Source organism: Phalaenopsis equestris, unplaced genomic scaffold (assembly GCF_001263595.1).
Source record: "Phalaenopsis equestris unplaced genomic scaffold, ASM126359v1 Scaffold000107, whole genome shotgun sequence".
Lineage (NCBI taxonomy): Eukaryota > Viridiplantae > Streptophyta > Magnoliopsida > Asparagales > Orchidaceae > Phalaenopsis > Phalaenopsis equestris.
In genome coordinates, this window is record NW_018164549.1 from 440,382 (window position 1) to 457,727 (window position 17,346).

Here is a 17,346-nt window from a genome sequence, read left to right on the forward strand (position 1 = left end):
ATTAATCTATATGCATCTATTTTTAAATCATTATAAACTTTATTTGTTTTGAAATTATAATTATTTTATCAGCTAATTGGACTCTTTCATTCTATAAAATTTAATTTGTTCGATTCATAATTTATTAATAATAAAATGCATAAATTTTTAAATAATTTTGGGCATTTAAATACATACCACATAATTTTTATATATTTAAAAATATTATACCATAACTTTTATATTCACATCCATACCATTAAACATAGATTACATCTATCACTATATTTTTAATAGTGATATATATATATATATATATATATAATTATATTCATTTATATCACTTTCACGTTATATATATAAATATCAAGTTTTGGTTTCCCATATGGGATTACTTTTGGCTTTTGTTTTTGTTTTATTTTAAGAAAAAAAAAATATTTGGTTAGCTTTTTTTTTTTAATAAAGAAAAGTATATATTTTTATTAAACGGTTGAGTCCGCGTGGCACTCTAGCATTAAGCTCCGCGAGTCCATTGTGTGCATTACATTTTCTTTGTTGTACCCAACACAAATCATTACCTGTGTGGGTGGCAGAAGATGGTGAGTGGTAGGCGAAGGGCAGTGGGGATGATAGGTAATGGGTTGACAGGCGGCGATGACATCGAGCGAAGGTGGTGGTGGTGGGCTACAACTGGGTGACTGCGGGCGGCAAGCGACGGCTCGGCTATCGCAGGGGTGGGCGACGGGAGGCTACCAACTTGGGGCGGGCGGCGGTGACGCCAGGTAATTCAGGTGGGGGTCTTGGCTGGTGGTCGACGGCTTGCATTTTTCACGATTTATTTATAATATGTGTTTAAATAGGGGCCTCTTTGAGGTGTTTTAAAATAGTAAAACACTATTTTAAAAATAGATATGTTATTTGTAAAAATAAAAAAAAAATATTTAAACAAACACTAATTTTATTTTTTTATTTTTTAAAATAAAAAATCCCTAAGATTTCCGTGGCATCTATGTAATTTCCCCATTTCATTACGTGTAATCCGTGGCATTTTTTAAACAAACAATAAGGGCCGCGGAAAAAAAATGCCATCTTTTGCAAGCTGCTCCCGACAATCCCCTGAATCGCCCTAAACACGGTACAGCCAAATAGTTTCCGTCGTAATGCCTTTTACCTCGTCGGGGTGCCGATTCCTTTCCCTCTCCCGCTACTTTCTCCCACTCCTCGGCCTCTTGTCGCCGGAGAACGGAGAGAGCCCTCCTCACCGATTTGCCCCTTAAGGGCGTCGACCGGTTCTTCGGTGAAAGGGTTAGCTTCTTCTTCTTTGACTTTTCCTTTGCTATGCATCGTGATCTGGAGTCCCAGCAAATTGTTAATGCGTGCAAGAAAGCAGTTTCCAGCTTTCATTATTCGTCTAGGTTTCGATGTTTTGGTGATTTATAGTTTCTAGTTATTTTTCCTGTGTTGATTTAATTCAATCGATAGCTTCTGAGTAATTTTGGTTTCCTTCTGGTATACTCTGGAATTACAAAGCGGGTTATCTATTCTGTTGAATAACAATGGCGGTTTACTGTTTCAGGTCGAGGGGCGGGGCGCCTGTTGTATGTATATAATTTCCGGAGCAATTGTTTTGAAACTGGTTGTAATTTAGTGGAAGCTGTAGTAGTTGGCAAGAGCATTGCCTGATTGACAGTTTGATTATAGATTTAGGTTAGCAATGGCTGTGGGAGGGTCGTTGCAGCTCACATACGATCTTGGTGTCATCAATAGTCGTGTATGGGCTAAACCGTCCAGGGTAATAGTAATTTCATGGTTTTCTCTTTTCGTTTGGAATTGATTTTATTGAGTTTGACTGTGTTTTTAATTTTCAGATCTCAGAGATAAAGAGATCGCATCATTTGCAGGGATGTTCCCTATCTTCATGCTTTTCGGTACTGTTCTTTCACATTCTTGTTTATTTTCTGTACCATCTTTCATGTCATGGTGTTTCTACATCGTTAATATGGGACATTTACATACCACCCAAGTCTTTTGTATTTACATATCCAAAACGTAAACTTTACTTTTGTTAGATTAATCCCATCCAAACCTTTCACATCACACAAAAAAATATCACTACTTTTAACTTTTAGAAAGTGAAATATAACTTTTCATGCATAGATAAGGTGTCATATATGTAAAAATTGAAGTTTAGGTGTTAGTTATGTAAATACATAGGAATTGAATAGTATGTATGTAAATCGGGAATTAAGTGGTCTGTATGTATGTAAATCTTCCATTGTAAATTTGAGGTTGTAGTTACTGGAAGACAGAAGATGCTGATGATGGGATATTCTTGTTCAACCTAATAGTCAACTCTATGAACCTGAAGCTGATCACTATATTATCTTATGGACACTCGGCTGAACTGTTAAGATTCCACATGTCCCAAAAATGTCATATGTGGGATTAATGATAAAGGTTTAAATTACAAGAAGAAAATCAGTATGCTTTACATCTTTTATTTGTTGATATTTTTTTTTTAATTGAAAACAATATCTTAGAGAGAGTCGTCTTAGATGGTTTGGTCACATTAAACGTCGAGCATCTGATGTTCCGATTAGGCGAGTAGATGTTTTAGATCCGAGTTATGTTAAGAAAGGCAGAGGTAGACTTAGGAAGACTTGGGCTTATTGTATAAAAAATAATCTTAATTTATTAGAACTAGTCGTCTTAGATGGTTTGGTCACATTAAACGTCGACCATCTGATGATCCGATTAGGAGAGTAGATGTTTTAGATCCGAGTTATGTTAAGAAAGGCAGAGGTAGACTTAGGAAGACTTGGGCTTATTGTATAAAAAATAATCTTAATTTATTAGAACTAGTCGTCTTAGATGGTTTGGTCACATTAAACGTCGACCATCTGATGATCCGATTAGGAGAGTAGATGTTTTAGATCCGAGTTATGTTAAGAAAGGCAGAGGTAGACTTAGGAAGACTTGGGCTTATTGTATAAAAAAATGATCTTAATTTATTAGAACTAAATGAAAATATGACACTAAATAGGATGCAATGGAGAAAAGGGATTCATGTAGCCGACCCCACGTAGTGGGATTAAGTCTTTGTTGTTGTTGTTGTTGTTGTTGAAAACAATATCTTAACATTACATCTGTCTTGCTTTTTAAATCATATTTTGGGCAGATTAGGCACAATTTTTTGGTTTCCCATATTCTTCACTAATTAGGATTCATTAAGCATTTTGATCTTCAGAGGTTTCACCAAATATTGTTTATTGTTCTACTTGGGATTTTGACAATCTAGAGCTATGTTGGCATTGGTACATGATCGATTCAAAGTCATTATATCTGCCTGAGTCGAGCCAAGCCTAACCATTGGTTGCGTAGATATGTTTCCGGTTTGACCTATCTAACTCGTTGTTTTGTGAATCAATTTGAGAGAATTTGATTTGATTCTTGATCCTCTAGAACAAACTCATGCATTCGTACGAATAACATAAATGCTACAGATTATGAACTCAGGCATTAATAAATTCATGATTACGATTTTAAATTTGTGGATGAAATATGCATACTAGTACTCACACTTGTGACATGCTTGATTTCAATTTTGATTCTATCTTGTAAAATATCAATTTCATCCAAGCTTGTGACATACTTGATTTGCATTATTCTTGAATCATGCACGGTTTTAACTTGTTGATTTCCATTCAAGCTAGTCCAAGCTAGAATCAATCTTATCATCGAGCGATTTTTGACTTGGGTTAGATTAATGACTTTAGTTCACTGAAGAACTTCATGTGAAATGCTTCATAGAATTTAAATTAGAAGAACTTAAGTTCATGTTATATTCCCAGCGCTTTCTTTAGAACTCTCATTTGTTTATACTTTATGTTTGACCTTTTACTACAATTAGTTGCAAACTTTTTAATTGCCATTTTTATCGATCCTAGAATTTACTTTTCATTTGTATCCAAGAAGAAAATTCTCTAAAAGATTGTAATACATTTTTCCTAAAGGTTCCAATCACCAACTAGTAGTGTGTGTATGGTGCACGTTTATTGGAGGAAGGAGACGGATTATATCTTAAATTGAAATATTTGTAATTTAATTTTTTCCAGAATTTTATCTTGTAAAACAATCTTCATGCTTCATGTTACATCATACTCTTCTCATTTTTTAATTATCTAATTTATTTTTGGAAGATTTACATACATACCACTCAATTCCTATGTAATTACATATATAACATGCAAACTTCAATCTTTACATATATGCCACCTTATCTATGCATGAAAAGGTGTATTTCACTTTTTAAAAGTTAAAATAGTGATTTTTTTTTTGTATAATAGGAAAGATTTGGGTAGTATTAATGTAACCCAAAGAAAAAAAAAACAAAACAAAAGAAAACTTAGGTGTTAGATGTGTAAGTAAGTGCATAGGAATTTGGTGGTATGCATGTAAATGCCCCTTTATTTTTTAAGGTATGAAGTTTGAGTTATTTGTTCCTTTTGAGTGCAGCGACGGGATGTTTGGGGTCTTCATGTTTCAGGCAGCATATACATGAGAAAGTACCATGTACCATATAGATACAATTGCTGCATTGTTCGATCTATTTTCATTCCAACTTCCTCGCCGGATATCCCTCTTCTGAAATCAACTACCTTTGCTTTGACTAGGTATTTCTTTGATCTATCATATAAAATAAGCATGTCTGTTGTTGATAAACTGTCTCAATTTACCCAAATAGAATTAAATAATTGCATTTAGATACATAATCATGTTTTTGTAGCTCACAACAATTAATATACTTGTACTTGTACAACAAATGATAATAAAGTTGTATATACTGCAGATTGGTAGTTTTGAATTAAACCGTTTTGATGTTTATCATTTTCAATTCATTATCCTTGTCATTCTTATGGTATTTCAAGTTCTACCAATAATCTTGTGCTTCTGGAAGTCGGTATTCTGTTCGATGCTCATGAGATAAAAGTTTAAGGGAAACAGTCTTCTAAGAATGTCTAGTGGCATACAAATTTTGCATTGTATACTTCAAATATGCATAAATTCTACTCTCCACAGTAAGACCTATGTTTTTAAGGATGAATAAACTAAATATTTTAATAATTTTGAATCAGCAAATAAAAGAAAAATATATAAAGGATACCAAATTCTTGCACTAGAACCATAATAATATTTCCAAATATTTCACAGTTAATAATGTCAAAGATACAAGTTTTGATAATGTTAAATTTAGACATTGCTGTAATTTAGTGAGTCTTTTTTTTTTTCTAATTGCGCTGCCAACATTGTTTCGACGTAGTTATAAACGTAGGTGTATAAGAAATTCTTCCCTTGATTGGTTGAAGTTGTCTGGAAGAAAAATTTTCCACAGAAATGTCAAGCAAAGTTGCTTTGGAGAAAATATTAGTTGTTTGGTGAATATAAGTTTTAAAATTTAAGAATCATTTTAAAAGAATGTGGTATGTGGTAATTGCTCGCAAACATAGGTAAATGAGACTTCCACAAATTGAATAATTTATTTAATATTGAAAATCAGAGTGAAAACAAAGGGGAATAGAAAATTAGAGATTTTATGACTAGATTTTATTCCCTTGTTTTTTGTTAAAAAGAAGATAAGAAACTATATAGATGGGGAAATTATTATCTAGGAAACATGCAAATGAAAAAGTAGCATATAAGTTTGAAATTTGGAATTAACTGTACAAAAGAAATGAAAAACTGAAAGGAAACAACATGAATTATTTTTTACTTCTTTATGAGATTTCCCTTTAATGGAATGTTGTTGTCATCAACTTATTGGATTGTTGTAGAAGAAAAACTATTGTCCGAGGACTGCTTTATTATAGATGGAAAATTGTTGTCTACTGATTACCGTCGATTGAAAGATGCTGCTCACAGATTCAGAATTATTTCAACATATAAATATATGGATCGAACAACTTTAAAGCAGTGAGAAACAGATGGAATTACATGAATACTTTTTTATAACCAAATTGGAATCACTTTTGAGAATTTATGTGCAATTTAATAAATAGATGCTGCGTAAATTGTTAGTAAAATATCACATAGTGTGCATATAATCAAATAGGAAATTTGGGGTAGGCTTGAAGTGCGCATAATATTTATTTCATTAATTCTTTATTTAGGACTTATCTCCAATAATTATTAAATTCTTTATAATTTCTAGTTTTTTCAAGTTTGATTTTATATTTAGTTGAAAAAAGTATGGACTGTGGAGAGTTGGAATTATGACCTACTAAATCTACATTAGGCTCTTCCTTTGAATTTTTACGAAATTGTGCACCTTGCTATGTGCTTTTGTGATATTTACATTTAAAAAATATAACTTTCTTGAATTTGTTGGTTAAAGTAGTGATGAAAAAGAATGGTTGATGAAGTATTACATTTTTTTTTTCTTGGTTATTGAAGCGGTTTCGATCATGAATCTGCTGTGGAACTGCTTGTAGATTTTTAAGATGAGATGACACTTTGCAATGCAACATCTTCTCAGCTTTTATTTGAGATGATATAATCCAATGCAGTATGCTCTCAATAGGCACTTTCTAAGTTTTTTGTACCTCTGATTTTATTTATTTTGTTTATAATACTAGGTTTTTTAATTTGGTTAGATTTATAAAGTTTGATTTTGCTTTTATTATATTTTATTTTCCTTATATAGTTGAATGGAATGAAAATTAAATAGATTTTAAGATTATGAACATTTTGAGTTCCATTGGTGGCTTGAAAACCCTCTAATTTGACACTTCTTCCTTGTGTTGGGTTGAAATCTAATAACCCTTTTAGCTTGAGATTAGTGGATTTGTCATCCTTAAAAGTGTTATATGATGCGCTAACTCTATTTTGTGCAATTTTTTTTTTCCACGATTTCTAGCCATGTTATGTTTAGTCCATCTATCTTCTATGCAAATCCTTCCACATCATTTTTTTTGTTTGCCTTATTGGTGCTTTTTATTGTGCATGCTGAAATGGTTGGTGCACCTTCTACACTTTATTGTACATGCTGAATTTTTTGTCTTCCCAACCATATAAATTTGTTTCTCTTTATCCTTCCTATTTCCATTGCACATACATCTTAATTTTCTCATTTATGCTGCACTTAATTTAGCTATTAATGACATTTTCCCACTCAAATTTGTATCTTTATAGCATATTTGTTTCTACTGCATTTTAATGATTTTTTTTTTCATTCTCCAATTTGCCGAGCTATTTGGTTTGTTGAATTTATTTATTTCATTTTGCCTTGTTGAAGTTAAGATTTGATAGGGAGCTGTTATGCGCTATAGACTTGTGATAAATTCTTTATTTTGGTTGGTACCTTAATGGCACCGTCTTGACTGAAGAGCAGACCACCTTTTTTTTTATTTAATCTAAGAATTCCACAGATGCTTGCACTTGGTACTTCAACTAAAGTTATGTTTATCTTACTTTGGGAGTTTATATAGGCACTTTCCCTATCAGATAGCCTAAGATACTTATTTGGTTGCAATTTCTTGCTCTCTCTCAGCTTCTAATAAAAGTATACGAGTATTTCAAGTTGACAACCTTTACTTGTTTTCTTTTTTTTCAAAATACCCTGTCAAACTAAGTTATAATTTCTTTCTTTACAGGTCATATAAAGCCCTTCTTAAAAGTCCTCTTCTGCTCAGATTAGCTCCAGCAGTTGGAATCATTGTGTTTGCTGTATGGGGACTTGGGCCAGCCATGCGTTATGGAAGGACTCTCTTTCGTGTATGTGCGTTATGCAACATATCTTCTTCTAGTTTGAGGAACTTCATCTTGATGGGAAATTTACATACCACACAATTCTTATATATTTACATATCTAACATCCAATGTTTCATATTTACACTTATAACGCTTTTGTTTTATAAATCTATGCATGAAAATGTGTATTTCACTTTTAAAAGGATAACGATGATGGTAATTTTAATTCGATGTTAAAGATTTGAGTGGTATGCATGTAAATATGAATTTTTAGGTGCCAGACATGTAAATGCATTATAATTATGTGGTATGTATGTGAATGCCCCTAACTTAATTTGTCCATGAAGTTTCGTCTTGGAAGCAGCTGATGACTACTGTTATCCTGCAGAATGACAATAATTGGAAAAAGAGCAGAACACGTTTCGTCCTTACTTCATATCTTCAGCCAATTCTTTTGTGGACTGGAGCGACACTTTTCTGCAGGTATGTTAAAAAATTTATCAGAAGCTTATTTGCAATAAAGTACTATCATTTTGTGGTTTTTCAGAGAACATTTTTCACTTTTGTGTTTAATAGGACATTGGATCCTATAGTTTTGTCATCAGAAACGAGCCAAGCTGTGAAGCAACGGCTATTGAGCTTTGTAAAATCTTTATCTACTGTGCTGGCTTTTGCATATTGTCTTTCAAGGTTAGTTTCAAGATTTTGTTTGATGGAAATTTACATATGTAGCACGCAGTTCTTATGTATTTATATATCTTACACCTAAACTTTCATATTTATATACTTAGCATTTTGACGCTTTAAACTTATGCATGAAAATGTGTATTTGACATTTACAAAGTGATAATAGCGTAATGTTTTATGTGATATTAATGATTTGAGTGTTATGTGTGTAAACGTGAAATTTTAGGTGTGAGATAAGTAAAAACATAAGAATTGTGTGCTATGCATGTAAATGCCCCTTTGTTTTATTGATTAGTAAACCATTTATGTCTGAATGCTGAACTAAGTATATAACTGCATTTGACGATGTACGTTTATTAAATTTCTTTATTCAATTATTATTATTTTTATTTGTGAATGGGCCATTTATCTTCTTTGGCAAGGATTTTAGCGAACTTAAAAACGCTTCATGATTAATTTAGTTGTTGGCATACTTCTATATTCTGCGTCCCAATTTTTGATATCACTAAGGTTATAATAACTTCTGTTGTTTTTTCCACTATGACTTTTGACATGTACAACACATGAAAGCGCTGTTTACAATTATGTAATTTGAGGTGTTTCTCAAGGTGAAACACATGAGAAATGCCTTGAGCCTTATGCATCATGGTGGGAGAAAGAGACTTGCGCTATTTGAGGGGGGAGCCATGAGGGGCACTTTATAGTGCATTTAATTAGGTGAATAGCAGTATTTTAAAGTTTAGATTGTGTTGAGTTTTTTTCTTTTAAATTTAGTTGCCTAAAACCATGGTGGCATTATACACTACAAGAGGAAGATCTGGATGATACCAGATTTAACCACAGCCAGAATAGAAATGTAAATACTATTGCTGAAATTCAAAAGGGTTACAAACAAAGACGCTTGACAGTAGGAAATTAAAAATACAAACATAAAAGACACCTTAGGGTAAGTACAAATAAGGGTGGGCTGTGGTCGAGGTGGTGGACAGCGAGAGTGGGGCGGAAGCAAGCTGGTGGATGGTGACAACCAGCAGAAGAGGGCTTCTATAGGTACTGAACAGTAGGCAGCGAGATAAGGGAAAGGTTGCATCCAACAGGGTGGCTCGTGGGATGTGGGATTAGCGAGTAGGTCGATGGGTTAGGCTGACAACAAGTAGTTGGAAGTAGGAGTTGGGGGTTGCAACAGTCAGTAGTGACGGTGGGAGGACATGATGGCAGCCCCTGGTAGGTATGAAGATTTGTGCCGGCCAATAGGAAGGAGCATGCGAAGCATAGTAGTAAAGGCAGGTTGCAGAGAATGGACAAGTTGAGGATAATCACCACCTCAGAGCAGAATACAGTCGGGGCAACACTCATCTTCAAATACAACTGTAAGAGGGAGAACAGGGGATGCCGACACTTGTCTTGACAGAAAACACTAGCTTATGCCTTTTGGTAGGAAATGTAAATTGGGGCTTGTTTCTGCTCTTTCTTTTCTTTTCATTTTTCTTATGTTGATTACATATTTGATTACATGATTTGTTGTTTTGAGGGGATTAAAGGCATCTTCGATTAAATTTTTGTGGTCATGGAATTGGATGGAGCTAGATTAGGTTTTTGGGTTATGTTGTAAATGGTTGTTTTCATTTAGGAGGCATAATTGATTTGCATTTATTTCTTTTGGCTTGCATGTAGCTTTCCCGGAAGTCATTTTTCATCCTGAAGAATTCGGCCTCTGCTTTAACCTATTTTCTTGAGTAAATATTTGATAATTTCAGGCATTTTTAACTATTTTTATTTTAGGGCTTGTTGTTGCCATTTTCTTTAATACTTTTCTATGTGTGAAAAGTCAATCTAGATCATTCACTCCACATTCCATCATGTAAATTAAGTATTATTATTATTTTCTTAAATTTTATGATGATTTCATCGTATATTAAATATATTAGAATAAATATTAATATATACACAATCAGACAATGTACTATTAATCTTATGATTAGGACTGTTAATCGGATGAATTTTTTTTTAGCCTGTATAAATTGATGTTCTAAATGGTTTTAATGAATTTGTTTTTAAAAAATTTGGGGAAGAAAGTGTTTTTGAGGGCATTTTAAACTTTGATCAAAATTAATTATTTTGAATTTTTTAATTAATAACTATATATTATATTAGAGATGAAGATATATTAATTAATGCCGCAAATGAAATGAGATTTTAACCATGATATAATTTTGAATTTATTTTAAAACCAATATAACATATAGATTATTAGTTCACCACTATTTTATTCAAAGCTTTTAAGTATACATCAAAAATAACTTCTCTATATTTATTTTGTCGACAACCAAACAGTGGTAAAATATTTTGACAACCAAACAGTCGTAAAATATTTTGAATACATTATTTTAGTTAACTCTGAATACACATTAACCAAACAAAAAAAAATTAATTCTCCAACAATTATTTTACAGACAACTTAGAAATCTTGAATATTTAAAATACACTGCAATCAGAATTCACTTTATTCTAGCTTACTCTGCATTTCTTTTATGAGCACCAAACTGCTCCTTTATTAATCTTTATTTTCTATTCATTTCTACAAAGTGTTGCTTGAGATGTTAAATCTATTATTCATAAACTTCTTTTAAATAATTTTATCCATATCACGGTATTCTTCCCCATCTTGAAACTTTTGTCATTTATTTTATTTACTTATCAGGTTGGCTTAATTTCTTACTTTTTCCTATCTCTAATGAATGTAATTTTAACGGTTTCTATAATATAATTACTTTTTAATTTATCCTTCTAGTTTTGCGAAACATCTATTTTAGCATCATCATTTTTGCGATGCTCGACTATCAATAATATTTTATTTTCTAATACTTGTTCCATACAACATCACTAAACTTTTTAAAATTTATCTAATCCTTAATTATATATGCATAATTCTCCCAAGGCATTTCTTTATTGTAATCATTCAGCCTTTACTCTTTAAGTTATTTCTTCATTTATCTCTACATTGTGCTAATATATTGACCAAAGGTGGTTAATATTAAATACAATAAAATTGCTTATCATATACTTCACTATTGTTCTGCTAATTTTAAGCTCTTGATCTTCAGTCTCCCCATTGTGCTCTTGATCCATACCAGACATTTCTTTATTGGAATCATCCGGCCTTAACTATTTTTAGTTACATACTTACATATTCATTTATCTCTTCATTGTGCTAATAATATTGACTAAGAATGTTTAATATCAAATATAATAAAATTGCTTATCATATACTTCGCTATGGTTCTGCAAATTTTAAGCTCTTGATCTTCTATGCATTTTTTGCTATTGTTCTAACTTTTAAGCATGTTTTATTAAATATCCCACCAATTAAAATCATATCATCTGCTAGCATGCTCCAGAACACATTACTTTCAATTTATATGTGTGTATCTCTATAACCAACCAAATTGGTGGTGGAATAATATTGACCAAATTAGTGGAGAATCAAAAGGAGAAGTCTCTATAAATAAAAATATTTGGTGGTGGAATAATAATGTGCAAGAAAAGATAAAATATAAGAAATTATGCTATAAAAGATGTTTTAAATGTAAAAGATTAGAGATTTGGGAAAAATATAAAATAGCCCGTAGGGAGTCTAAGAGATCAATTTGTGACGCTAAAACTTCCGCTTTTAGTGACATTTACACTAGATTAGATGCCAAAGAGAATGAAAAATATATGTATAAACTAGCCAAATAAATAGAAAATAAAAATAAAGATTTAACTCAAGTAAAGTGTATTAAATATGAAAATAAAAAAAAAGTGTTTCTCTTAGAAAAAGGTATTCAACATAGGTGTGTGAGTTATTTTAATAAACTTTTCAATGAAATCTTTAAAAATATAATCAACTTTAGCGATCTTAATATTGTTAATAATAATAAAATATTGCATTTTTACTGTCGCATTAGTAAAAAAGAAGTTGATGATGCCTTTAAAGAAAACCAAGGGTGAAAAGTCTGTAGGACTTGATGATATCTCAATTCAAGTGTGAAAATATTTAGAAGGTTTGAGAGTTTCTTGACTTACTTTTTAATATTATTTTAAAAGCTAAAAAGATGTCTGAGGAGTGGAGGAAGAGTAATATTTATGAGGTTTGAGAGTTTCTTGGCTTACTAAACTCTTTAATATTATTTTAAAAACTAAAAAGATGTCTGAGAAGTGGAGGAAGAGTATTGTGGTCCCCATTTTCAAGAGTAAAAGGGATGCATTATAGTGTCAAAATTATAAAGGAATTAGGTTGATATGTCATATTTTAAATTATGGGAGGGTAATTAAACATAGGTTAAGATGTATTACAATGATTTCTCTTAATCAGTTTGGATTTATGTCGGGTTGGTCTACTATGGAAACTATACATTTATTGAGAGGTTTGATGGAGAAATATAAAGAGAATAAGGAGGTTTCAATATGATTATTATTGATTTAGAAAAAGCTTGCAATCAAATTCCAAGAGATATCCTCGGGAGAGTTTTAAAGAAGAAATGTGTTGATATGACATATTCAAGTCATTAAAGATATGTAATACTATTGGTGTTACTTGTGTTCGAAAGGAGGATTGACCAAACATTTTCCTATTTCAGTTGGATTACATCAAAGATCGGCTTTAAGCTCATATTTTACTTTAATTATGGATGCTCTTATTGGACTTTTACAGGAGGATGTACCTTGGTGTATGCTTCTTCGCTGATGATATCCTTCTTGTGGATAAGACTAGAGAATAAGCTCAAGAAAAAACTTAAATTATGGATGTCTACATTGGAATCTAAAGACATTCGTTTGAGTAGAACTAAAACTGAATACCTGAAATGTAATTTTCATAGTAGTAACTCTAGTGACAATTGTAACTATGTGTGATCAAATTATTAAAATATGTGAACATTTTAGTTATCTCGGATTTATTGTTCAAAGTGATGGTGATATAAATGGGGATGTTCTTAGTAGAATTCAAGTTGGTTGGTTGCAGTCGAGGAATGTTTCGGGCTTATTGTGTGATAGAAAAGTACATTTTAGACTGAAGGGAAAATTTTATGAGATGGTGGTGAGACCTACAATGCTCTATGGCGCTGAATGTTGGCCTTTGAAAGAGAAGAATAAAATTAAGTTAAGTGTTGTCGAGATGAGAATGCTTAGGTGGAGCAGTGGCTTTACACTTGAGAAAAAATGTGAAATGAATATATCCGTGATAAGGTTGGTGTAGCTCCAGTTGCGAACAAAATTAGAGAGAGTCGTCCTAGATGGTTTGGTCACATTAGACGTCGATCATCTGATGATCCAGTTAGGAGAGTAGATGTTAAGAAAGGCAGAGGTAGACCTAGAATGATTTGGGCATAAAAATGATCTTAATTTATTAGAATTAAATGAAAATATGACCCTCAATAGGACAGAATGGAGAAAGAGGATTCATATAGTCGACCCCATGTTGATCTCATTTTTTTTAGGTCTTTCATTCCTATTCATAGAGCCTAGGATCTAGCCTTAGGACTTTCCTATTGATTATCATAGAGGACTAGTGACAGGACTCACACCATTTAGAAACTCGAACGTCTTTTAACTCTTTTGCGGAGCCTCACAAGGGTGGTCCCATAATGCTGCAGAGCTTTTCATTTAATTTTAGTGCCTTGTTCTTTCTTTAAGATAGAATAAATATGTACAAAGATCGTATTATCCTGGAGCTGCATTCAACGCATGCATACAGGTTTAAGAAGGCAATCCGTTTACCTTGACCTGTAACAAAATCTCAGGTTCCATTATCTTGCCTAACACAGTTCAATAGGACAATCATGATTTAATAAGCTCTTCCTTGCATTTGAAATATACTTGCTAAATGAAATAACTGTTACTTCTTGGCAAATCTGTTTGCCACATAAAAACCCATGGTGATGCTTAAGATTTGTGGCTTTGGTTCTAAACTTTTTTGAAAATCTGAAAGGTTTCATATGCTTTTTACAAAAACTTATGGCTTTGGTGCTATACTTTTGTGAAAATCTGAAAGGTTTCATATGCTCTTTGCAAAGACTTGTGGCTTTGGTGCATTACTTTTATGAAAATCTGAAAGATTTCATATGCTATTTGCAAAGATTTGGAGTGGCTTTGGAACTCTTTCTTGCTTTTTACGGGCTGCAGTTTCTTTTTTTGGGGTCTTTATTTTAACCATTGAAAATATTGTTTGGGGATATTTTTTATCAAAGTTTGGGGCTGATTTTAGCCCTGTTTTGAGCAGCTTTAAATGTCATGTTGTTTGGAGAGTTTACATTCTCTCTCGGGGTTGGTTTGCCCGTCTTTTGGAAGGTTTAAAGGCCATGTTTTTTAGCTTATCTTAACGGCTTTATATACTGTTTGCTAGCTGATTTGGAGGGCTTTTCTTACTGTTTTGGGGCACTTTCTGGGCTAATTTGGGGTTTTATTTGGAGAGGTTTGCACACTGTTTGAGACAAAATTTGCGGGCTGATTTTTGAAAACTTTTTATCCACTAGTTTGGGCACTTTTAGGTGTTGATTTTTGGAAGGTTTGCCTTGCTGCCCCTTTACCAGTGAGCCATTGAATCCTCCTTGTTGTGGTGAGCTTCCCCTCTCCTTCCCCTTCTCTCTACTGCCCTTACATAAAGAACTATTTGGTGCTTTCTTGCAACATTGGGAAGAGGTTTAAATGTTGTATTTTGGAATGTTGGGATATTAGAAATTTCAAAAGAGGCTTCTTTATGTCGTTAGATGTTTGAAGTAATTTTAAATGTGGTTTTGAGGGCCGATTCATCCTTCTTTCTTATTTCATTCCCACTTAATTTTTCGTGTCCAACCGTGGAAACCTAAAATCTAAAATTTTGAAGACAGAATCACTGATCTTAATCGAGAGTTTTTTTAATGACTTAGGTTATTTAAGATGTAATTAACTATAGAAGTTTGCTTCTATATGAAATTTGGAACCCAAGTAAAATAAACCCTATCTAATCCTTATATTAGGAAGAGAAATTTGTCGGTCATATATAAAAGATTTCGCAAATTAAACGGATGTCATGAATTCTGTAGTTTATATAATCATGCTTATTTCTTGGGATAAGTGTGTTGCTTGAAAAGGGTTGCTTGATTATCTAAACTTTGAAATATGTGGGATCTATTCGGTCTAATATTTTTCAAAATTAAAATACTGTTTTCTAAATCAAATTACATATATTTGCATTAAATAAAATCTAGTGCGTTATTTTTCAAAACACACTCATAGGCGTTATGTTTTCTCTTCGAGGGTTGTATTTGACAAAAAAACTAGTGCTCCGGTTGTATCCTTCTCCCCGGTTGTGATTATCTCCCTCAACAACCACCTCCTCCTTTCCTTTCGGCTGCCAACCCCTGCTCCCAACAATTTTTTGCAACCAACAACCTCCTAGATATGGCGCAGTCACCTTCCTACGATCCCAGAGTGCCACTGCTCTCTGTTGGGTACCCCAAGCCCTCCTGTGGTCTCTACCTTCCTACCTTTGGCTCAGCAGCCTACCACCACTCTTCATCTTCCTAGAGTGTCTTCTATTAGTTGTGATTGTATTGTTTTGAGAGTTAAGCGTCTTTGGCTGTAATCCCATTGAATTTCAACAATAATATTTCCATTTTATTTGTGGTTTTGGGTTTTCTTTGGTATCTGGTAACTATCCAAATGTCTTTCCGTTCTCTTCTAGTGCATCTAACTTGATAAAATTCTCTACATCTCCTCTTTTGTCTTAGGGTTTGTTTGGGATCACTTTTGTTTTTTGGTTTTTGTTTTGTTTTTGCTTTTTGTTTTAAAATTTTGTTTGTTTAGTGTATTTTTTGCGTGTTTTATTTTTTGTTTTTAAAAACACTCACAATGTGTAAAAGTTATTTTGGGTGATTTTGGAAGCAACTAAACATATTTTATCATAACAAACACGTTTTGTTATGAATCAAAACAAAAAAAAAAAAAATTAAAAGTTATCCCAAACAACCTCTTGGCTATTCCATATATCTTTTGGTCTCATTTCTTAGTGTCAATCAAATCATAATAATTGTCAATAGTTTTTTATTTTATTTTTCTCATTGCCTTTTCTGCATGACTTCAACTTTCTTATAATCACTATAAACCTCATGAGTATGTAGAAATTTCCACTCTTAAAATCACATTTCTTTCCTTAATAACTTTTTGAGCTTTTTCACTCAATTCTTCTTTCTAGTGTACAACCTATTTTTAGATTCTCTTAAAATTTCTTCCACAATTTTCTTAATGAAACCAAGTATCTTTTCTCATATAAGGTTTGGCTTGATTAATGAATTTTGATTTTCCTCAACAATTTATCTTGAAAGATAGATAATTTTTTCATCTTTTAAATTTCACTATCTTTTTTTAATTAATTTTTTTAAATTTCGCTATCTTATCCATAGGAATGATTTAGTTTAATCAATTTCTTTATAATCCTAAAATATAAGTCTATAACTATTAATGTATGTTGTGTGGACAAACACTTTTCCCGAATCATCTTAAAAACATTGTAAAATGATTTTTTCTAAAGTTATATATATATATATATTGTCGGTGCTTAAAAGGGGAAAAGTTAATGTTTGGGGGTCGCCCGTAAGAAGCTGTCGGCAGCCGGAATCGAAATCCCGTCGCCCACTTCGGAAGGACTTTTTAATTTACGTATATATATATAATTTTAGAAAAATATGAAATCAAACTGACCTCATATTTTTCACAGTTTAAATGAAAGAGCACTCAACCTCAAATCCTGAATCTACCCCAAGGGATAAACACAAGACTTGAGGGTGAGGCTCGATCAAATAAACTAAGAAAGATATGACATCCGTTTGGGTCTGCGAAACCGTTTTATTTGCCGACAAGTTCCCCTATTTAATACAAATAATTAAATAGGGTTTATTTTAAGCTGGGTTCGGAAAA

At 32.4% G+C, this 17,346-nt stretch overlaps 1 protein-coding gene across 3 annotated transcripts in view; it reads left to right on the forward strand.

Annotated features, from left to right (window-relative positions):
* The first annotated feature begins 1,074 nt into the window (after nt 1-1,074).
* Nucleotides 1,075-17,346, forward strand: part of LOC110020736 (mechanosensitive ion channel protein 2, chloroplastic) — a 30,908-nt gene continuing 14,636 nt past the window's right edge. Inside the window, exons 1-8 of one of the 3 annotated variants that reach the window (XM_020718934.1) lie at nt 1,075-1,284; nt 1,556-1,577; nt 1,681-1,771; nt 1,848-1,907; nt 4,495-4,652; nt 7,629-7,749; nt 8,114-8,208; nt 8,302-8,415. In XM_020718934.1, coding sequence (XP_020574593.1) covers nt 1,694-1,771; nt 1,848-1,907; nt 4,495-4,652; nt 7,629-7,749; nt 8,114-8,208; nt 8,302-8,415 — 626 coding nt within the window. In that variant the 5' untranslated portion in view covers nt 1,075-1,284; nt 1,556-1,577; nt 1,681-1,693. Of the gene's footprint in view, nt 1,285-1,555; nt 1,772-1,847; nt 1,908-4,494; nt 4,653-7,628; nt 7,754-8,113; nt 8,209-8,301; nt 8,416-17,346 lie in introns of those variants that run through there. The other 2 variants (XM_020718933.1, XM_020718935.1) reach the window with 2 other exon arrangements.